Consider the following 24,097-nt stretch of genomic DNA (forward strand, 5'->3'; position numbering starts at 1 on the left):
AAAAGAAGATAAAGTAAAAGCTAATTTAACACCTCGCAAGGTGTCAACAATAAAAATCCTTTAATTTATCTTTACAAAAGATAGTAAATATTGTAACATCGAACTAACACCCTTTTGCAGACTATTTAATTAATCTCTGTTACCACAGTGAAAGTTCAGAAAGTTTAAATGATCTGAAATACCACAAATTTGGTATATGCTCAGAATGAGACTCTTGCTGTAGCATATCATTTGTTGAAGACAAGTTGAAAAAAATGTGACATGTCTAATACAATAAACACAAATGGAAAGATCCTTCAGTCTAGCAAAGAAGGATCACAATGGTTTTCATTCCAGCCCTTATGCCTCTTGCTCCCGCCACTTTTCCTATCTTCTTTCTTTTTGAGCACCAATTCAACGTTGACATCAAAGTATTTAACTGATGCTTCTGTATTGGGACTATCAAGATCCAGTATTGCTAGTTGTTTATTAAACAAATAAACACTACTTTTGGTCATCTCAAAACCAACTTTTGAGTTAGATGTTTGGTTTGCTAGCTTAAGAAATGTAGGGCCAAGAAACCTATGACTCTATGTGCAATTCAAATGAACATCTTCTACACTGTCCACCACAATGCTTGTTGCTGTCCGTGTCCATTTCTTTAAAATATATTTATCAGGAATACACTTAATATCTAGCACATCTAAGTTTTTCAAATAGCATGGCAACAAAGGATGCCAAATGTCTCAAATTCTTTGCAACTGCATTCTATCAAATGCTCAGATGACTTATTTAAATATAAAAGGGGTATAAACTTTTCCTGCTTGTCTTAGTACTGGTGACTTGGAACTCATGTTCTTAGGAAGCGTATTTCAAGATCCAAATTGGGTCTCAAATACTCTTTCAAATCACTGTTAGTACTTTCACTTAGCGGTGTGTTCCTCACACCGAATGTGAAAGTGTATTTCATCTAACAACATACCCATTTCTCTTTAATCCCATAAATCCGATTCAGTCATGAAGTATTCTCAAGTCGGTAATCATCACGCAATTTTTTCCAAGCATTCTCAAATTCCTCTACATCTTAATAATGAAATATGCATTTATTCAAATCCTTAAGAAAATGTGATCCATTCTTTATCAGATTACCATGATGTTTTATCCCATTTAGCATTATGTGCAAAGTACATAATTCATGCTATGCCTTAGGTAAAACCTCAGCTATTGTCCTTGCTATTGCAACTTCTTGAACAGTAAAAATGGAAATGAGATTCTTTTGCCCATGAGCTTCCAAGAATGTCTCAAACAACCATTTGAAAGAGTCAGCCGTCTCATCATATAGAAGTGCAGCTCCAAATATGGTTACACCCCTATGATGGTTGAATCCCGTGAAAATATCAAACGACATGTATTCTTTGTTTGTGAAAAATGTAGTGTTAAAGATAACAACTTCATCAAAAAGTGAATAATCAATGATCATCCTCGGATCTTTCAAAAATATATTTGTTATCTGTTCTTCATTATTCAACTGCAAAGAGTATGTAAAAGATGGGTTGAGCCTTGTTTGGTTTTCAATATATTCTAACATACTCCCAGCTTCACCGTAAGCTAAATCATGCTGACGTTTGGTTCGAAGATAATTCCTAAGATCTTCCTTGGTATAACCGAGTTTTTCTCTTCCATTTGCTTGCATACCCATTAAATCAGAAGTGGCCTTGGGCCAGATATCAGAATCATCAGCCAAATCTATTTCATAGGCATCTACATTTGAGATTTTACGCTGAGGCCACATCAAATGAGTAATCGTAAAAAAATCAAGACATTCATACAATCCATTAGCCAACCTAGAAATCCCCATTCTTGCAGAACAATCTGTTCTAGTTTCTGCACAAGACGTAGTCGTTTTATCATCTCTCCTATCCTTGTTTATTACATACAAATCTCCTATGTTTTATGATTGTTTTATCTTTCTTTAATCTATTTGCATAATCTTTCTTAACACTAAAACCAATCATTCCTTCATACTGGTTGTAAAACTCATATGCCTCAATCACCGAAATGAACGTCATGCCGATCCGAGGCTTATAATCAACAATATTATCTCGACTACTGGCTTCAACTGGCGAACTCATTGGATTGTACATAACCAATGCTATGTTTCAAATAAAATTTTAAATATAGCCTACAATAGTTCATACACATGTGTAACGAGAGTAATAAATATAAATCCATGTAAATTCACAATAAGTACAAATTAGCATCCATGTTCAAAGATAACAAATGGAAAAGGAGAAATAAGCAGCCAACACAATGAAAAAATATGTTTGCAAGAAGAGAAATCATCACTCAAACGAATAATTAATGGAAATTGAACAATAATGGGCTTGTGTTAGGGCAAGTAGCATCAACGGTCAAGCATGAGAGGGCCATTTTGTTAGGCAGTGTGAAGAAACACATGGTGGTATTCATAGAACAATAATGGAAGTACTATAAACTTGTATGTGAGGGAAATTTCTGTTAGGCAGTGTGAAGAAACACATGTTCACTGGTTAACCTAGGCTATATATGCTTGCATGGTTGTCTTTTGATTTGGGTAGGAGAGACAACAAAGGAATTTGATATTTACTATAAGACAAATGCAAAAACTCTATACAAATAATATGATTAATACTCATCAAACTTTCTACATTTAAACTGCTGGGTTTTTACCCAGGCCTAATTGAAGTTTGTCACTGGATAAACGAGAATGGATTGGTCTAGACAAAGATTAGAGGTTGAGCTGCATTTGAAGATTTGATCATGTTTTGTTCTATTTGTGTTACTTGTTACTACAAAATTCTGCAGTGTTAAGGATAAGTAATGACCTATTTTGGCTTGCTTATTATGTCTTTTAAGTTCCAATATAATTTTGCACTACAATTGTCCATCATGATAGATGACAACCAGAAATCAAAATAAAGCCCGGCAAAGGTCAGCTATGTTGCATTCTTACCATACATATATAGACAACAGTCAACCCTATTGCAAGATCAGCACCACCAATAAGCTTCACCACCACCAGCAGTAAGTCAATTACAGGAGATCAAACTAAAAAAGAAACTACAGATAAAGCAGGATTACAGACCTCACGGAGATGGACTTTAACACCACAAATAATGGAACCTGAGGCACTTTTACCAATCGTGACCAGAGATGATTTTTGCCTTCCAAATCTCACGGAGATGGACTAACCGCTTCGCCTAATGCAGAAAAAAATCAACACGATTTTTCAGTTCCACAGCTCAAAAAAGGAACCGGAATCTGCAAAAGAATCTCACATTTTCTTTTTGCAACGTAATGCTTTATGAGATTTGGAAACTTACATTGAGGAGAGATTTACGATTTGCAGGCAACGGCCGTTGGAGAGGAAGGCTTCAAAATCCCTTTTTCTGCTAAGAGAGGTTTCCATAAGTGTGAGAGAAAGAAGACGAGCTGCCCTCTTGAACGATTTTCCCTTCTCTTCAAAACAAAAACCTAGGGTTTTCTTTTGAAACCGAACTGGGTTTGGTCGGCTTCGGTTTGCCTGACCGGTCTGGTTTTGTTTGCTATTCACTAAACCAAGTTTCACAAATAACATTTGAAAAATTTAAAACTGACTATTCGATCGTCATTTGTACACATGCCAATCCCATAAGTGATGGCAGGACGATGGCTGCTACTCACAAGGCCGTAGAAGATCTGAATTCTATTTTTTAACAGTGACTACATTACCTCCTCTCCTTCCTCTTCTCCTCCTTTTTCCACCATGGTTATCTTGCTTTCGTAGCCAATGTTATGACACTCTACCGCTTGGCTTAATCAACTGCTCACTGCTCAGGGTGGTGGGGACATTCCTTCTTAATCATTTTTTATCATTAATGAGCATATGCCTTAAGGATTCGTTATATGTTGAAGGCCTGAAACCCTGGTTTTTAGGTATGGTAACTATGCAGATAATGGAGTATGAAGATTAAATTTGAGATGCAAATCAAAATCTTGGCACCGGCCTTCCTCTTTTTTGGATGTGGTATGCCTGTGCTGAATCGCAAGGGAACATGCAAAAATTCAGATAGATGACACAGTATTTAGACCAGCCATTTGCGAACAAATTATCTTCTGGGTTAGATGCATTTAGGCAGTGCTTAATTTTTTGCTTTTGTTGTTGTTTCACTCATGATGTTGAGACATGGCATCACCTCCAGTTTTACTGTGACGTCCTATAGTAACATAACACTTTGTACTTGTGAATATTTCATGCTTTTCACCCAATATGACATTGACAGAACCAAAATCTTAGATGGGAGAGTGAGCTTGTCTACATTTTAGAAATTGTTTAATTAAACAATTAAACAATTAAACAGAACATAGGTACATCAAAGATATTAGGAGGAGAATTTATCATAATGATATTTTGAAATAGCCTAAGAATTAATGCAGAATCACAGTAGCATTAAACACTATCATTTACAGGTAATTAACACGAATACTTAAATGGTGCGCATGGGAAAAACAATAAAATCCAAGTTCTATAGCCTAATGCAAAACTATAGAACTGGTTTTGTTTGCTCAATTAAAGAAACCTCTGGTTGCAATGGTTGAAAGAACTGAGCAGCTCAACCATGGAGGCGCACAGAGTTGTGCATGTTAGTGAAGTGGTGCTAAGTGAAATGGTTGTGCCTTCTATTTGAGACACAGTGTGCATGCCTGAAGCACCTCCTTAAACACTGGGTGATATTGGGATGCCTGATGTTTTACTTTAAGCTTTTGGACATGTTTTCTCTTCTCTTATAAAGTTCTTAATTTTTTGTTGTTTTCCGTGTGTCATCATAGTTTATAATTAATTATGGTGCAATTAAGTTCTTTTTTGCTAAGTAATTGGTTGACATCCAGTCTGATCTGGAATTTAAGTTTGATACTGATGTAATGAACAAAGCTATTACATTTGTCCCTTTCTTGAAAATTATGTCATTGTTACAATATGGATTTCATTTCAGCCACTGTATTTATATTCTGCAGTTGATTTTTATGGAAAGGGAAAAAATACACAAGACAAGTTGCCTATTAAGACTGATCATGACACTCTGAGAGAAGGCTACAGGTTTAATCATCACATCCCTTGTATTCAGTCCCTATTTGTTGTTCATCTATTATGTATAACTAGCAGTATCACATTTATAATCCACCGATTATTCTAACTATTATTTATTGCACTGTGAAATGTTGGCATATCTAGTCCTTTCAGGTTCTTTACCTGGAATCTGGTTTTTGTAGAGCTGATCAGATTAAACTTTTCAGCCTCCCCATTAAGTATACAAGATTATGGTTCTGTAGTTTTGTCAATTTTGATGTAGTTTCTCCTTTGTTTTCTTTTGACCCTGTATCTTTATTTTTTGATACTGCCTATTACTAAGTAACTTCAGGATGCAACAAATGACATAGTCATCCGGTAATGGTTTCTAAACCAACTAAGTTATTGGGCCTTTGTTTTTTCAAATTTTAAGGAGTTGATCAGTTTGATCTGTTGAAAGAAGTAATTACATAATTGGGGCTGTAAAAGAAAAGGTGGTCGACGTCCTCTATACCATTCCAGAACAGGATATAGGAAGGGGGCACAGGTATGTGGCGGTGAAGGAGAAAGGATTGGGTGGGTAGATAGTGGTTAAGGGTTCTCCAAACGTTGAAGCTATAGCGGGAGATGTGGCCTTTGAACCAAACTAGTTTATGCCAGGGAACAGTGGGGGCATGGAGCCTAACATAGTCCCAAGCAGAACTGGAAGTGAAGAGACGGTTAGGGGAGGGGATCCAAATGACTAAGTCTGAATGAGAGGGATTTTTTTTGGGGGGGGGGGGGGAGACGAAGAGCCATGAAAGATGATAGTGGAGAGCGGAGCAAATTTAGGAATGGCAGAGGAGTAGATTGAGCGGGCATCTAAGGTAGTGTATAGGACTCCTAAGAGATGTTAGGGATCGAGCCAGAGGGAGGTGGAGGACCCATCGGCAATCATAGAGGAGGTAGCTTTAAGGTTGTTGGGCGGAGGAGAAGGATTTTGCAGCAGACCCAAGAGGGGTCAGCAGGTTGGGGAGCTGTCCAGATGGAGTCTTTTTTGAAGGTAGGAGTAGACCCAATTGACCTAGATGGAATCATGCTTGGTAGACATTTTCCAAATTAGTTTGAGGATGCCCACAATATTATAATCCTGGATCCTACGAAGACCAAGACCTCCTTCAGATTTAGGGAGACAGGTGGCCACCCAGCTGAACGGGTGGAGGAATTTGGAAGATTCTCTTCCTTTCCAAAGGAAAGCGTAGAAAAGAGATTTCATGGCTTTGATGGTGGATTTAGGGAGCCTGTAGACAGATTAGAATTAGGCTGAATGCTTGGATGATTAATTCATCCCAAGCACATCGTTATTTATAATCATAATGAAACAATAATAATAATTACATGAGCGATGTGGGACTAAACCACATACAAGATACAACTAATAACAAAGGGTAAAAAGGTCCAAAATACCCCCACGATATTCTGGCCCATATATCTAACACTCCCCCTCAAGTTGGAGCATATATATCATGCATGCCCAACTTGACTAAGATAGGGTGAAACAGCTTGCTACTCAGTCCCTTAGTGAACACATCAGCCAGTTGATCAGAAGACTTCACAAAGGGAACACAAATGAGGCCGGCTTCAAGCTTCTCCTTGATGAAATGTCGGTCAACCTCCACGTGTTTAGTACGATCATGCTGGACAGGGTTATGACCAATGCTAATGGCAGCTTTATTGTGATCATGGGAAGATGGACAACAACACCGATATCCTGCAAAAATCCTCTAGGCCACAGGAGCTCACAAATGCCTTGTGCCATCGCACGAAACTCGGCTTCAGCACTAGACCTTGCCACAACGTTCTGCTTTTTGCTACGCCATGTAACAAGGTTCCCACCCACAAAGGAACAATAGCCAGAAATTGATTTCCTGTTAGTAGAACCAGCCCAATCGGCATCAGTATAAGCCTTAATCTTAAGGTGACCATTGGGAGATAGAAGGATTCCCTTTCCTGGAGCAGACTCAAGTACTGCAAAATACGACGGACTGCATCCATATGAGAGGAATAGGGATCATGCATGAACTGGCTCACCAAACTCACAGCAACTGCTATGTCAGGTCGTGTGTGAGAAAGGTAGATTAGTTTGCCCACTAACCGCTGATAACCACCCTTGTCAACAGGCTCACCCTCTTTCTCCTTAAGTTTTGTAGTAGGTTCCATAGGAGTATCTAAAAGGTGACAGCCTAGCAGCCCTGTCTCAGTCAATAGATCAAGAACATATTTTCCTTGAGAAAGAAAGATGCCCTTTGAAGATCGAGCAACTTTTATCCCTAGAAAATATTTTAAAGGGCCAAGATCTTTGACCTCAAACTCACGGCCAAGGAGGAGCTTCATATCCCTGATAGCAATACCATCATTACCAGTTACCACAATATCATCCACATAGACTATGAGAAGAGTAACCTTGTCACCAACTCGTCTAATAAACAAAGTGTGATCAGCATTGCTCTGCTTATAACCTGCTGAAATCATAGCCTTATGAAATCTGCCAAACCAGGCCCTGGGTGACTGCTTCAAACCATAAAGATCATGTTTCAATTTATAGGCTCTGCCCCTAGTCTTGTCATCAGAGAAGCCTGGTGGAATGTCCATATATACCTCCTCCTCAAGCTCCCCATGGAGGAAGGCATTCTTGACGTCTAATTGCTGAAGATCCCACCCAAGATTTGCAGCACAAGATAATAACACCCTGATAGTGTTGAGTTTTGCCACTGGTGCAAAGGTCTCCTGATATTCAACTCCATAAGTCTGAGTGAACCCCTTTGCAATCAGACGTGCCTTATACCGATCCACCGAACCATCAGCCTTCTGTTTGACCACGAAGACCCATTTACATCCCACTGGTTTTTTCCCTGGCGGAAGAGCCACAAGATCCCACGTATTATTTTTATGTAGTGCTCTCATTTCTTCCAACATTGCTGCCTTCCACTTTCCATCTGTAGATGCTTCCTGCCAATTTTTAGGAATAGAGACAGAAGAAAGAGAAGATACAAACGCACGAAAAGAAGGAGAAAGAGAGCTATAAGAAACAAAATGAGATATGGGATGTAAAGTGCAAGTCCTAATACCGTTGCGATGAGCAATAGGTAGGTCGGAAGAAGAGGGATTACCAGGAGATGAAGCATCTGGGTCTGGAGCCAGCAATTGGATGGGTACTGGTGCTAAAGTGGGTTGCAGCTGCCCTCTGTTGGATCTGCCCCTTGTATAGGTGAGTATGTTGGAGTTGTCAATTCTCTTCTGAAATTCACCAATAGTTCTCTGGACTGGAGTCAGCCCCCCCTAGATAGGAACATTAACAACATTATTTTCTATGGTCTCCCCCTGTAAAGGATTCCCATCAGGTGAGGGAGGAATAGCCAGAGGATGTTGGGCATCAACCAAAATAGGATGGGCAGCATCTAAAGGAGGCTGGGCAGCAGCCGTGGGTGGTAAAGAAGGCTGGACAGCAGCCTGAGGAACCTCAGGTAGAGGAAACTCAAAAGACACATCTTCACTAGAACTCTCCCCCTGAAGAGGTGGCGAAGAATAGTAAGAAAGGGGCTCATGGAAAATAACATCCATACTAACCATGGTACGGCGGGAAGGGGGATGGTAACACTTATATCCTTTCTGGGTCGGAGAATAACTCAAGAAAATACAACGGAGCCCCCGAGGTTCAAGCTTGCCTGGAGATCTAGTATCTCGAGCACCGCACACACAACCAAACACCTTGAGAGGCACAATAAAGGAGGAATTTTCCATTAAAACATTAGAGGGGCTACTGGAGTTAAGAACCCGAGAAGGCAGCCTATTGATGAGATAGGCCGCAGTGAGAACCGCATTCCCCCAATATTGAGATGGGACATTCCTTGCAAACATCAAAGCCTTGGCCATCTCTAACAAGTAGCGATTTTTCCTTTCTGCCACACCATTCTGGGCAGGGGTATCAACACAACTAGTTTGATGAAGGATGCCGTGATTAGCCAAATACTTTTGAAATTGTGATTCTGTAGACTCTGTTCCATTATCACTTCTCAATACTTTGAGAGTAGCCTGGAACTGAGTTTGTATCATTTTATGAAAATGCTGAAAACATGAGAAAACCTGATTTTTTGTGTGCAAAAGATACACCCAGGTGTGCCTAGAATGACAATCAATGAAAGAGACAAACCAACGATGACCAGAAATAGATGCTTTACGACTAGGGTCCCAAACATCAGAATGCACCAATTGAAAACAAGAAGAACTCCTTTTATTTGAAATTGGATAAGTTGAACGTGTCTGTTTGGCCAGAACACAAGCCTCACAAAAAAAGTCATCCTTAGTACGAAGGGTGACCAAACTAGGAAATAAATGAGCTAAAATTCCTAAAGGCGGGGTGACCTAACCTAGAGTGCCACTGGTAGAGTTCAGAAGAGACCATGGAGTTCTGGTGTAGCGGAGAAGGCAATGGTGGTGGAGAGAAGCAACTGTCATCAAGCAGGTACAGCCTACCGTGTACTTTACCCAATCCAATTGTCCTCCCAGATTCCAGATCTTGAAACACACAATGAGGGAAAGAAAGTGACTTTGCAATTAAGATCACGAGTAATACTACTAATGGAAAGAAGGTTAGTAGTAAAGTTAGGAATGTGCAAAACAGAAGACGAGGGAAGAGAGGAAGTGCAGTTGATGATTCCTTTTCCAGAGATGGAAGAAAGGGAACCATCAGCCACCTTGACCTTGTCTTTCCCAGAAGTGGGAGAATATCTGTGAAACAAACCAGAGGAACCGGTCATGTGATCTGTAGCTCTAGAATCTATGATCCAAGGATGGGAAGCTACAACAGCACAATGACCTCCAAATGGAATACCTGACCGGGCAAAGTGTGAACCTGAAGGAGTAGAAGAACTGGCAGTAGCTGATGTAGTAGAGGCAGCAGCAGCGGAAGACCTTAGCATACGTAGGAGTGCCTGTAGATCATCCTGGGATAGACCAGTGTCAGTAGCAGGGGCTGTAGTAACAGTCTCAGTCTGATGGGCCTTGGTCTTTGTCTTTCTCTTTGTCTTGGCAGCCCTTTTAGCTTCAAAGTCAGCCGGTTTCCCATGAAGTTTCGAGCACTTCTCCTTGGTGTGATAGGGTTTGTGACAGTGCTCACAAACAACAGTCCCTTTAGTAGAATCACCAAGAGAAGCAGTGCCACTAGGTGCAGGAGTGGCAGGGGCAGCAGCCTTGAGAGCTGATCTGTCAGTAATAGGAGGGTGCATCATGGCAGCCCTACGGTTCTCCTCAGAGGACACCAAGGCATAAGATTGTTCAAGTGTGGGAAAAGGCTTATGGCCCAACACTTGAACACGAATCTGGTCCTACTCCACATTTAAGCTAGCCAAAAAATCATAGACCTTGATCTTGTCCACATGCTTCTTATAGGAAGCAATATCAGTAGTTGTACTTGGGTGAAAGTCCGAAAAATGATCCAGTTGCTGCCAAAGGCTGCGCAAAGTAGCATAATATTTGGAGACTGTCAAGTCACCCTGAGTAGTGTGAAGGACCTTCTTCCTGAGTTCATAGACCTGGGCATCGTTGCCAAGCTGCCCGTAGGTCTCCTTGCAAGCAGCCCAAATCTCCTCGGCTGTGTCAAGGAGAAGAAAATTATGCTGCAGATCGGTAGTCATAGAGCCAATGAGGTAGGACATGAGAACTCCATTGTTGGCCAGCCACCTGTCTTAAGCAGCTCCAATCTCAGTTGGCATAACACTAGTACCAGTAATATGACCAGTAAGGCCACGGCCAGCAATGGCAAAGGAGGCAGACCTAGACCAAAGCAAATAATTAGTGCCATCCAATTTGATTGGATTAGGAGTAAAGGTATGGTAATCTGATTTGCTGTGTCCATCACCAATAGAAGTAGTAGTCGAATCCACTGAGTCACCCATTAGAACAGTAGAAAAGCTCAAATTTCAGAGAGGGGCTGTTGTGAAGAGAAACCCAAGAAATCCTGCAAGTGAAGGGCTAAAAATTGGCTGAGAGCCCTCTTATAATGATAGAATAATGGTCTCCAAAAATCAGCAACAGCAGCAAAGTGAATCCCTTGTATCGATTTGTATAGGGTTTTGAAAAAAACCCTGAAATTGCTAAAATCGATGAAGGGAGGAAGGATGCCAAAAAACTGAAGTGTTGCAGCTCCAACCAAGGTCGAGTGTGCCTTTATAAGTAGAGAACCAGTCTTCAAAAAACCAGAAGCAATAGAAGTCACCAGCCCCTAGATCGATAGTTGTCAGGGTTTTGAAAAAACCCTGTTTTTGGTGAAAAATCGATCTTAGGGGTTCTTGAACAGATCTGAAGATAGGAACAGATGTAAAGAAGATTGCCTGCTGCAGTTCTTGGTCTTCAAATAGGAGGAATGTTCCCTTGTAGCAGAGATGGAAGCAGTCCCCAAAAAACCTGAAGATTCCAAATATCACAGAAGGTGATGGTGTCCCTATCGAGCAGAAAGATGCACCATGTAAAGAGGTAATTGAGGGCAGCAGCTGGATCTGGAGATCACCTCATCAGTGCTGCCCTATTGGGAGAATGAAGAACAAGAGAGAAAGAAGGAACTGAAATCGAGAATGGCAGAGAAGGGGTGTCCCTAATTCGAAATCTGCTCTGATACCATGTAGACAGATTAAAATTAGGCTGAATGCTTGGATGATTAATTCATCCCAAGCACATCTTTATTTATAATCATAATGAAACAATAATAATAATTACATGAGCAATGTGGGACTGAACCACATACAAGAAACAACTAATAACAAAGGGTAAAAAGGTCCAGAATACCCCCACGGTATTCTGGCCCATATATCTAACAGAGCCCATAAATGCAATACCAGTAATTATATGAGGATTGGAGAACTGATCTAATAAACTCAATCCTGCTGGCATTGGAAAGGAGTTTGCACTTCTAGAGCTAAAGCCTTTTACAGAGAAGATTCAACACAGGGGTGCAATGATGGCTAGTCAGCCTGGCAGGAATAGGGGGAAGACCAAGGTACTTGGTAGGAAGGGAACCTAGGGAAACCTTGTTAGGCGAAGGAGAGTATCCTTATCAGCTTCAGAGACACGCCTAAGAGGAAAAGATTAGATTTCAAAAGATTCATACAAAGACTCGAGAGGCTCTCCAAGAGAGCAAGGAGGACATAATGGAGGAGATGGAGGAAGGAGAAGCCTTGGAGAAGATCATGAGATCATCCGCAAAGGCGAGATGGGTAAGCTTAAGGTCCTTATACTTGGGGATGGGGGAGATGAGGAGTTGGTATGTTTTTCGAATGGTTACTCCTAGAGTGGACCATAGTTGTCATGGCAGTTTGGCGACCCAAGGTGGTGGAGAGGGTCCAAATTCAAGGCGACACCAATTAGGTGGCCAAGGCGACCAAGGCACCCGCCTAGGCGACCAAGGCGCCCACCTAGGCGACCTAGGCGTTGCCTTGATAACTATGGAGAGAACCTCAAGGGCAAGGGAGAAGAGGAAAGGGGAAAGGGGGCAGCCTTGGAGGATTCCAACTTTGGAAGGGAAGAATCTAGCAGGGGAGCCATTGATGATGATCGAGAAGAAAGGGGAGGAGATGCAAGAGTGAATCCATAGGACTAAAACAAGGGGGAAGGACATTTGGGTCATGGCATCACATATGAAATCTCACCGCAAGATTTTGCCAATGAATTTATAGAGGAGGTTGCAAAGGGAGATGGGTCTGAAATCAGATAGGGAAGAGGCTCTCTCTTTTTTGGGGATGAGACAGAAAAGTTTGGTTGATTCGAGGGAGCTGGCTGGGATTGAAAAAGAAGCTACGCATAGCTTTGATGAGTAGGGTTGAATGGAAAGGTGGCATGGACTATGATCAGACATTCCTGGGAGGAGGTTGGCAAGGGAATTGGGGAAAGAAGAAAGCGAGGCTTCATTGATGAGGACACGATCTATTTTGCATGCTATCTGGTGTGTGCCAACTCTTCTATTATGGCAGGGAAGGGGGGAAACCCACCATCTCTGGTCAGTGATGCACTGATGCTAAGGTCTTCAATACAATCATTGAAGGCATTGACAGAGTGAAGGTCAAGGGGGCGACCACCAATTTTCTCATGACCAAACCTAACTACGTTGATATCGCCTCCCATACCCCAAGGGACGGGGCCAACCTTGGACTTGAGGAGGGAGAGATCAGCTCATAGAGGGAGCCGGTCAATAGCTCTATTAAAAACATACACAAAAGAGAGGAAGAAAGAGGAGGAATTGGGGAGGGATAGATGAAGGTGGAGGAGTTGAGGGGAGGAGAAGGAGATAAAGATATGAATTTTAGAGGGGTCTAGAGGATCCGGATACGGCCATTTGGGGAATGGTCGTAATTGGAAATGAAGGATCAGGAAGGAGCAATCAAGGAGGCAATGCGGGAAGCATTCTCTAGAAGGACTTGGGATTCAAGAAGAGCACATAAAGAGGAGTGAGTGGATTTAATGAGGGCCCTAATGTGTGCATGCTTAGCCAAGGAATTAAGGCCCTTGGCATTCCAAATCTAGCCAGAAGACATGGAGAACTAAAGGGAGGTGTGCAACGATCCCTGAGGAGGGAGACTTTTGTATTGCCTACGAGAGTAGGCAATCATTTGTTGCCGGGTCAGGGGGCACAACGTAGGAGAGGCTACTCTGAGCAAGGGCTATGGGGCCTCGACTGAGACCCCTAAGGAGAACCACCGGGGGGGGGGGTGTGGCCAGAGATTGCAGCCAGAGGGGGGGGGGGCCTCATCAGGCAGGGGGCACTCAAAGGGGGGCGGGAGCTCCCAATGGACAAGGCCCAACCAGACCGGGAATGGGGGGGGTGGGGATTGGGTTGGGGTGAGATTGGTTTAAAGGAGTGGGGTGGTTAATGGGGGACTGGTTTGAGGATGGGTTAAATGGGTTTAAAGGGGACCGGTTTGGGGCTGGGTTAAGTTGGGGCTGGTTCGAGTTTGGATTAGGATTGTGGCCAGGGTCAACAAAGGTCGCGGAAGAGATGGGATGGGATCGGGTTTGGGTTGGGTTAGGGGTAGGATGGGGATGGGAATATGAGAATAAGTGTAAAGGGGACCAAGGGTTGACTCGACATAAGGGGAGCACGAGGAAGGGTTGGTAAGGGGGGTGGACCAGGGTTAAGGGGGAAAAGGGGACTCTTTTTAGGTTAATTAATAAAAAATAGATGTGTTAATATTTTAATTGCGAGGATCAAGTTATTGCATCAAATTATACTCACTAAGATACAATAACTTGATCCTTATATTATTGCAAGAATCAAGTTATTGTATCTTAGTGTGTATTACTAAGACAAATTTTAGAGAGATGTTACAAGTTTAATGCAACTATGAGAGAAATTAGGATACACATTGTTGCATCTCCTTCCTTTTCCACATTGGTAAATGTTGCCCCAGTCAATTCTTTAACAAGATCTAAAGGCAGGTGACATGTCTCCAATTCTTTGATGTAGTTTAGAAGTGTAAGGCCACTCTTGTCCATAGTAGAAGATATTGATCTTGTTTAGGGATTTAGGGAGGGAGAAAGGTCTGGTAATATTCTCCTATACGGTCACTTGATTTATCGTCAAGGTGGGTGGCAAAACCTATGAGCTACTTATTCTGTTTTGAGGTGGTTTTTTGCTAATAATCCACCTTGGATAGATGATATCATCATAGACTCTTTGATGCATGTGCAAGAATGTTTTGATATCAGGTAGGTTGATAACCTTGCAGGTTAAGAATTGAAGTGATGGATTAGTATCGTAAAAAGAATTGGAGAAAGTGAAATAATAAGCTAAGAGGTTTGTGGCACCAACTGTTATTTTTTTCCATGTGGCAGTCAGGCAGTGTCTTTTGGTGCCCAACCTGGGGGGATATGTTGTCTATGTTATCATATTACATGTGTTGTTAGACCATTCCAACTTTTCCATGTGTTTTCAAAATTTTTTGAACAAGTCAAATCCATTTGAAGAACAAGAACCATTGAAAACCAAAGGGGCAATGCCCCATACATGGTAGGCCTTACAGTTGAGGTAGGCTAGTAAATTTGGCAAGTGGCTTCTCCAAGAAATTCCCCATCATGCAATGGTTAGAATAGTTAATATGGAGAATAATTGTTGCTTCCGGAAACCATCCGCATTTTAGGTACTGCAGTCTTTTTCCAATAATTAAAGATAATTAATGAAAAATTTAAAGTATTTTACAAGTAATAATAAAGACTTTCATTAAGGGTTTGGATTAGAATTATTGCAGGGATATTAATTGATAAGGATCATGTGAAGGGGGAATGAGCTCCTCTTAATGCTGTATCTTGAAGAGAAATAAGTTCTTAATAAAGAATGGTGATTTTCCAGTAAGTATAGTTGAGGAAGTTGATAGAAATTAGTAAAGCATAAATTAGTAAGCAATTAGAGTTAAAAGATATTATGCTTTAACATATCAGTTTAAATATAGTAGTTTTGTTCTTCGGAATCTTTGCATTCAACTCGAAGGAGGTTTTGCATGTGCAGTTTTTGTTTTGAGATTTAAGTTGTTATAGGGTTATCTGCATTATTTTCTTCAGATCAACTTTTGGAAGGTCAAAACTTGTCACTATAACATGACTTAGGTGCCACTAGAAAGCCTATTCAGTTAGCTTCCGACGAGCCTACGATCTTGCAATTCAAAGCTTATAGGTTGCTTTTATGAACTGCAGCTAAGTTGGTTCTTTATTTTCCTGTTTTGTGGTTGGTGGTCTTGATTTGTAGCTCTAGTTGGTGCTTGCACTTAATCCTGGGTGAGTTGTACCTTAACTAGGTATCCTTCTTCTGTTCTTTCCTTTTTTTTTTTTTTTTAATATTCTTTTGCACTGTACATGTCAGGTCTTCTTTGTCCCATTTCTTCTGTGTCAATTAACCTCAAACCTCCGCCATAATCTGCACATCCAAATCCTAGCTCATGTGAACTGATTGGGAGGTTTTCCCCACAATTAGTAATCAGCAACCTGTTCCAGAACTCATTATAACCCTATAAAGTAGAAACTATTGAACGACAAAAAAGAACAGTTAAAAATACTTCCAGAATGTGTGAGCAGAACTAACATTGGATTTGAATGTGCCTATCTGGACCATGAATCTGTTTGATCTTAGAAACTATATTTAAGTTTTATGGAAGTTGGAGCTTTTCTTCCATGGTTGTGCTCAATAATGTTCTTAACATTGATCACCTCAAGAGAGAGGGTTATGCATGGACAAATGTGAGTATGATGTGCAAACCAGAAGAGGTATCAGTCAGCAGGTGAATTGGATCCTTCTAATGTCCCTTTTGCAGAGTGCATTCATCCCCACAGGCATACTTTAAAGTTTAGCATATAATCCTTAGTTGTCACAGCGTCTAGGCCAACCCAAGGGCGTTGGGGGCGGAAGCAAGGCGACACCAACAAGGCACCTAGGTGCCCAAGGCGACTGAAGCGCCTGGGTGCCTAGGTGATGCCTTGACAATTATGATTTAATATAATGAGTCCTAACAAAGTTCACAAGGATTAGTGAACTTTACACAGTTCAACTTTTTATTGATATGACATGTCAGACTTTGTTCATGCCATAAAAGCACTCTGCCCATCTCATTTGTCAAATTTCAACCCAAATTGAGCCTCTGATATATGGGTCAATGTATGCCACTAAATTTATTATTACATATTAGAGGTAATGGTGTAATTTGACTTAGATTTGAACCACACTTTGACCTCTATTTCATAATTTTAATTGGGATGAAACTTGGCGACTGAGATTGGTACAACATCGTCTGTAACATGTACCCAATCAATTCCAACAATCAAGGTATAAAATTTTGCGATATATCGGTATCTCTGGCCTACCGAGATATTTGAAATATGTCGAAATTTTGTCGAAATATTGCATTTTTTCTGCAATATTTCAGGAGTCCATCTCGGTGGGTTTTTGGCCATATCTAGGCCTGATACTTCATGGACACCCTTATTTAAGCTAAATAAACACATTTAAACCTTCATATTGCAAAAAAATGAACTCAAAGTGGTGTTTTGGGCTTGCACCCTTGATTGACAATATACGGTCGCCGAACCTAATGTATAAATAGTTAAATACACATTGATTAGGCAGTCAAAGACATAAAAGAAATTTAAACAAACTAATTAAAACTCATAAGACATAATTCATAAATCATATTCTCATAAACTCCATAATAGTCAATGACTCAATACTCAATTGCTTATTACTTTAATAGGCAATACACAAAGTCACAACTCATAAGTTCACAAATCATAACTTACAACTTACAGGAGTGCAAGACTCACAAGTCACTAGTGCTAATAATAGTTGCTATGCCTTCCTGGATCAACCCCACTCATGGCCCACTGGAGTCGACGTCCATTGTTCTCTGTTTGAAGGACATATGTGGACCACGGTATAGTTTCGGAGAAGAAACGAGTGTAGTCATCCACAACTGTCATGTAAATGGAGTCATCAACATACTGTAGGTAACCTATCCTAGGATATGGGTTAGGGTTACCAATCGGTCCAGCCTGGGAAGAAGATGATCCAATATGATATGATGTTGGCGGAAGCAGCGTTGGCACTGGTTGGTGAGGTCGGTAGCTAGGGTATGCAAAGATGTCATCCACAAAAGATGATCCAGTATGTCTCTGGGACTGGGACTGGGACTGGGAGTCATAGTCCCCTACCCCACTAAACTGCCCATATACATATCCATATCCATATCCATATCCATATCCATATCCATATCCACCGTGAGGTTGTGATGCACTATAATCCGATGACAATGGAGTGGTATGTGCGTCAAAAGATGGGGCACGCCAATGCCCAGTTGATCCTCCCTCCCTGTCACCCATACTCAAACCGCCAACAGAGCTAGATAAGTCATCAATGTCCATATAATCAGCTTGTAACTGTGTTTGTCGACCCCTACGCTTCCTGCTGTATGGTTGTATGGGGGCTTGTGAGGGTGCGGGTGTGGGGTCACGTGCACCGTGGTCCGTATCCTATGTGGCATGATCAAATTGTGTCTCTCTAGTGAATCGTACTGGCTCTATAGGCACTGTATCCTCGCCTACCACATAACACTCTCGCATTTTAGCAAATTCTTCATTACCACCCCCACCACCCCCACCACCCCCACCATCACCACCATCATCATCACCTGAGGACCTAGACCAGTCATCATCATCAACAACATTGCCACCAGTGGGCTGGAATGGTATGGGTGATGCTTCCCGTGCATGTATCTGACCCTCGTCAGCCATATAATCATCCGCATCAGCACCAATCTCGGAAGCTATCACGGGGTCGGGCCTACCTCCCTCCTGATCCAACACCGGCTCACCTCTATCCCTCACCCAATCCACAATAGGGTCCTCATCGTCTGAGTCAACTTGAAAGATGTCGGCGAGGTCAATGGTGCCCCTTTGTCCTTCATGTCCCATGCGTATGTGTTGCAGTTTTAGCCTCAAATTGTAGTGCACATACACCATGTTAGATAGATGTTCGGACCCCAGTCTGTTGCGCCTCTTGGAGTGGATGAGCGCAAAGGTACTCCAGTTCCTCTCACAGCCAGATGCGGAACATATTTGGGCAGGGACCTTGATTGCTATTCTCTTTAAATTCTCAGCCGATTTCCCATACAACACCCACCATTCAGTTGCATTACAAGTTTACAACAAAAAAAGACGTGTCAAATGTTGCTTCAAGTTTCAACTTTCAATACATACGTAATTTAAAACTTAAAAGAATTAGATATTGAATTGAGTACCAGCATCACCGCGTGCTCTGCCTTGTATTGCAGCATTGGTTCCAAAACTTCCTAATGCATCCCTAAACATCTTCATCTACACCCATGTGGAAAATTAGTAATTATTTATTACTAATTAGTAATTATTACTTACTAATTATATTCCAAATGAATTCTAAGACTCACCTCATTGTTGCAAATAGCTTGTAGTTGATCATTTGGCTCCAACTTCTTCACTACTTGTTTCACAGCATCAATAAGTTGAGTTTCCAACCCAAGCTTATTATTATATTGATACTTGGGCTTCAAGTAGTATGCTGAAATTTGACATTTAGAAATGAGATATTGTCAAATGCATAGGTAATTAGTAAATAGTAATACTATGAATTAGTTACATAAACAAATTTACTAACCAGCCTTATGCAATGGATGCATAAGTTGATTCTCCCAGCGAGCATTGATGATATCCAAGAAGTGTTTGCTACTACGAGGAGCCACACTGTAGACATTATCTTTCATCAAGTCCATTGTAGCATATAGGACTAGCATGGTAGGGCCTTGAGAGCGGAGTCAGCTATCTGTAGAACTTTAACTACTGGCTCCAAAACTTTCACCACTTTGCTTAGTTTTGTCCAGAAGTCCTCAGATGATATGGTTGCTTGTGCTTCCCTCCCACTTGCAGTATTGCAACCCTTCCATCCAAACCACTCCTCAGAAGCAAACATACTTCTCATCTTGGCCTTCTTTGTCTCAATGCTTTTTAGGGCAATGTAGTTGGTGGCAAATCTTGTGATGCTCGGCCTCACCAAGTCACCCCCATATTTTTCCCTCAATAGATTGAGTGCAAAGGATTGGTTGTATACAAAGTTGGTGACTTGTCTTGCACTTTCAACCATAGTCTTTACCAACTTTAATTTTCCCATATCCTTTAGCATTAGATCGATGCAATGGGCTGCACAAGGAGTCTAGAAGAGCCGGTACTTACTATTGTTCATCATCTTCTCACCGGCCAGCTTGAAGTTGCTTCCATTGTCCGATACAATCCCACATCTTTTTCAACCACTTCTTTTAACAATCTGTAAATGTATTTTGCATCCTTTATCTCTTTGGATGCATCCACAGATTTGAGGAAAACTGTCCTCCCATCACAATAAACCATAAAATTGATGATGGACTTTCTTGTAGGCCCAGTCCATCCATTTGCCATTACAGTCACCCCATATGTCTCCCACATACTCCTCATCTCCCCAATGTACTCATCAATCTCAGACTTTTGTTGAGGTAAATAAACATTCATTACCTCAAATGGGGTGGGGCCCTTGAACCCTGGGCCAGCCTCTGCAATTGTATCAATTATGGTATCATAATGGGGGCCTTGTGCAGTGTTTGCTGAGATGGTATGGTATAACATCCACGTAGCTATTGACTCTTTAACTAACCCCTTTCATCCCCTTCCATGCTCCTTTGATTCTTAGTTGACTGCTTCCTTTCTTCCTATGTAGTTTAGGATCTGATGCTGATGGTGGTACTGGTACTGATAGAGGTGTTGGGGCTGCCTTCACATTTTGTGATCTTTTAAAAGGATTGAAAGATCTAGAACCTCCAGATGTGCCAGCTCCTCCATTACCCCCTACTCTCTATCTCTGCTGATCATCTTGAAAACTAGCTCTACTCCTTGAAAAAGGCTGTCGAAAGTCCCTAGTCTCCTCTCCTTTTTGTATATCATCAGGTATTGTAATGTCTTCACCATCATCATCATCAGAGGAGTCATCATCATCATGGTATTGTCCTCCTCCTCCCATTGAACTCCTCACTGCATCTTCAAGTTGTTCTCTTATTCTCTGATTGTCAGCCTTCCTCTTCTTCTTTCTCCTCAAACTCTCACCAATCTCCCTAGCTATTTGCACAGGTGCCATATGGCAACCTACAACATCTTTAGATCCTCCAGTCAGATGTTGTTTAAGTCTACTGGACCCACCTTCCCAAAACTGCATGTGACAATAGTTACATTGGGATTTTCTCTTATCCCCGTCAATTGGAGTGCCATGTAACAATGCAATGTCACCCCTATACTGGCTGGCTGGCCTCTGTTCTCTTTGTTCTCTCTACTCCCTCTGTTCCCTTTGTGGACTACTTTCCCCTACCTTTTGCTTGCCCTTCGCACGTTGTCTTTCACGATCCGCCATAATAATACTTGTTTACTGTAATGTAAGTAAAACAAATAATTAAAAACTTAATGTAGAAGCACTTCAATTGAGACTTTTAGAATACTAAAACAATTGTATAGCTATTTAATATTTTTCCCTTAACCCTTATATTTTTCTCATAATTAAAAATAATTTTTTATATATAATTTTAATATAAATATTGACCTAACACAACAAAACCGAAAATTATTAAATATAATATATATCTAATGCATTTCAAAACATGTAGAAATGGCTTTCATATTTTTTCACGATTTTCAAACCTAAAACTCATATTTTTCCTTATTTATTTATTTATTTTATTTTTTAAATATTTTTCTTAATTTTCGAAACTAAAAATAATTATTTATTGGCAGAAAAATAAGTTCAGCATCGTGAAGCCGTAGATCGGCCATTGGTGTCTAACATCTATTTAATTAATCCCCATCTAAGTTATATTACCCCTAATTTTTTTCTATTTTAGTTGTAGGAAAATCAAATTTTAAAACCAAAAAATAAAAAAAAAATTTCGACACCGTGAGGTTGTACATTGGCCTCCGGTGTCTAAGCTATATTAATATCATCACCATCCAACATGTATTGAACATATTAGTTTCAAAAAAATTAGTTTTAGAGAAAAAAGAATTACCTTAAATAGTGAAAAACCCTTGGAGGATGAGCTTGGATGAAGCTTCGACGTGTTTCGGGCGACAATCGTAAATGAAGAAGAACAATGCTTGGATCCAAGTTGGAAGAGTGGAAGAATGCAAAAACATAAGCAAAATAGAGTTATAGAGGTCTCTGCAGGTCGACCGAGACTTGCGAGATATGGGTTTTATAGCATGGGTCACGTGACCCTTTAAGTGGCATATACCATATTTCGGTGATATTTTGGCGACATACCGAAATGTTCTGAAATGTCTCGAAATATCGTCGAAATATGTACTTTTTTCGTTTCGTTTTCACATTTCGTCTCGGCCCTAACAAAATTTCCGAAATTCACCGAAATATCGGCGAAATTTTGTACCATGCCAACAATACATGCCATGTATGATTTTGTGAACTTTACAAAGTTCAACGACCATTCTGAACTTCAACTTTTCACATATAAATATGACCTCTTCAGTTATTGATGAAAAAAATGGTATGCGAAACTCATGCCTTGGATAATTAACATGCTTTTGTACTTATCTAAAGCTTTTTGATTTTAAGGTTGTACAAAATGTGCTGAACAATGTCTTGCATATGGCTAATCTATTGAGTAATATTATTCTATAAAGGTTCATCCGTTCTGAGGAAGATGATATGGATCCATCTTGGGAGCAAAAGCTTGTGAAGCGCTACTATGATAAACTTTTCAAAGAGTATCCTTTGCAAATATATGCATCCTAGTGTTGGATTACTGAATTGTTTGATTTAGTGATTCAGAATTTTGATGTTGATGATTTATGTGGGTTGCATATCAGAATATGATCTTTCCACGACTGTTGTAGTGTTTAAGGGTTATGGAAAGTATTACAGGTAAATGTTCGTATGATTTAATTCCCCCCTCCCCTCTGGATAAATCCATTTCTACTCTTTTGTGTCAAATTTTTAGATTTTGGATCATTTGGTTATGATTAACATTTAACAAAAATATGGCCATTAATAGAGTAGAATGGCAAAGCAAGATTCATGTAGCCAGCTCCATTTACTTGGAAATAAGATTGAATATTATCAGGATTAAAATGCTGGACTGAGACAACTGTTTTGGAACACATTCTTTTTTATTTAGAATTAATAAATTATCAGCAGCCTGCGGGGGAGTCAACCAACCAACTGCCAAACTGAAATAAGTCGATTCTATATGTATTCATGTTTTACCTATTTCAAAGCGTAGAGATGAGCAATGACTGAACTACATACCACATTAAGGCATCAACCTCATGTCCTTATCAAGTGATTAACGAATCAATACTATATGAGGAAAAAACAATGTATCAAATAAATGTCCACCCTATTGAACACTCTTTTCCCCTTTTTTATGAATCACACTTTATTATTGCAAAAAGAAATCAAGTACAGTACAGCCGCTTGTGGGAACATACTAGTAAAACGAATAGAACCACATATATAAAAAGTTCACACTATTTAACTTTATATGCTAAAAACTTGATTTCCTAGAATTTACAGAAAGCGTGGAAAGAACTTGATGTGGATGTTCTTGGAAGTGAAGATTGTTCTTTGAGCTCTTTACTACCTGCAACACTCAGGTCTGAACATCAAAATCCAATATAGGTTAACAGACAAAGGGTACATTATCATATAATTATCCTTCACCAACTTTAGTGGTATGTGTTTTTTGTAAATAATCTAGTGAAACTACAATTTTCACTAGATAAAGATTACACATTAGTCCATTAATAGGCTGCATTGAATTCACCCCTTTTTATGAATCCCTTTATTATTGCAAAAAGAAATCAAGTACAGTACAGCCGCGGAACATACTAGTAAAACGAATAGAACACATATATAAAAAGTTCACACTATTTAACTTTATATGCTAAAACTTGATTTCTAGAATTTACAGAAAGCGTGGAAAGAACTTGATGTGGATGTTCTTGGAAGTGAAGATTGTTCTTTGAGCTCTTTACTACCTGCAACACTCAGGTCTGAACATCCAAAATCCAATATAGGTTAACAGACAAAAGGGTACATTATCATATAATTATCCTTCACCAACTTTAGTGGTATGTGTTTTTCTTGCTAAATAATCTAGTGAAACTCACAATTTTCACTAGATAAAAGATTTACACATTAGTCCATTAATAGGCTGCATTGAATTCACCCCTTTTTTATGAATCACACTTTATTATTGCAAAAAGAAATCAAGTACAGTACAGCCGCTTGTGGGAACATACTAGTAAAACGAATAGAACCACATATATAAAAAGTTCACACTATTTAACTTTATATGCTAAAAACTTGATTTCCTAGAATTTACAGAAAGCGTGGAAAGAACTTGATGTGGATGTTCTTGGAAGTGAAGATTGTTCTTTGAGCTCTTTACTACCTGCAACACTCAG

At 40.2% G+C, this 24,097-nt stretch overlaps 1 protein-coding gene across 2 annotated transcripts in view; it reads left to right on the top strand.

The window, feature by feature from the left end:
* The window catches only part of LOC122644252 (protein FRA10AC1), a 92,892-nt gene that overhangs the window by 10,581 nt on the left and 58,214 nt on the right, over positions 1–24,097 (top strand). For both annotated transcript variants that reach the window (XM_043837890.1, XM_043837889.1), the window contains exons 3-4: positions 5,014–5,095; positions 22,313–22,396. In XM_043837890.1, the coding sequence (XP_043693825.1) occupies positions 5,014–5,095; positions 22,313–22,396 (166 nt within the window). The remainder of the gene's footprint in view (positions 1–5,013; positions 5,096–22,312; positions 22,397–24,097) is intronic.

This window comes from Telopea speciosissima, chromosome 10 (genome assembly GCF_018873765.1).
Source record: "Telopea speciosissima isolate NSW1024214 ecotype Mountain lineage chromosome 10, Tspe_v1, whole genome shotgun sequence".
Lineage (NCBI taxonomy): Eukaryota > Viridiplantae > Streptophyta > Magnoliopsida > Proteales > Proteaceae > Telopea > Telopea speciosissima.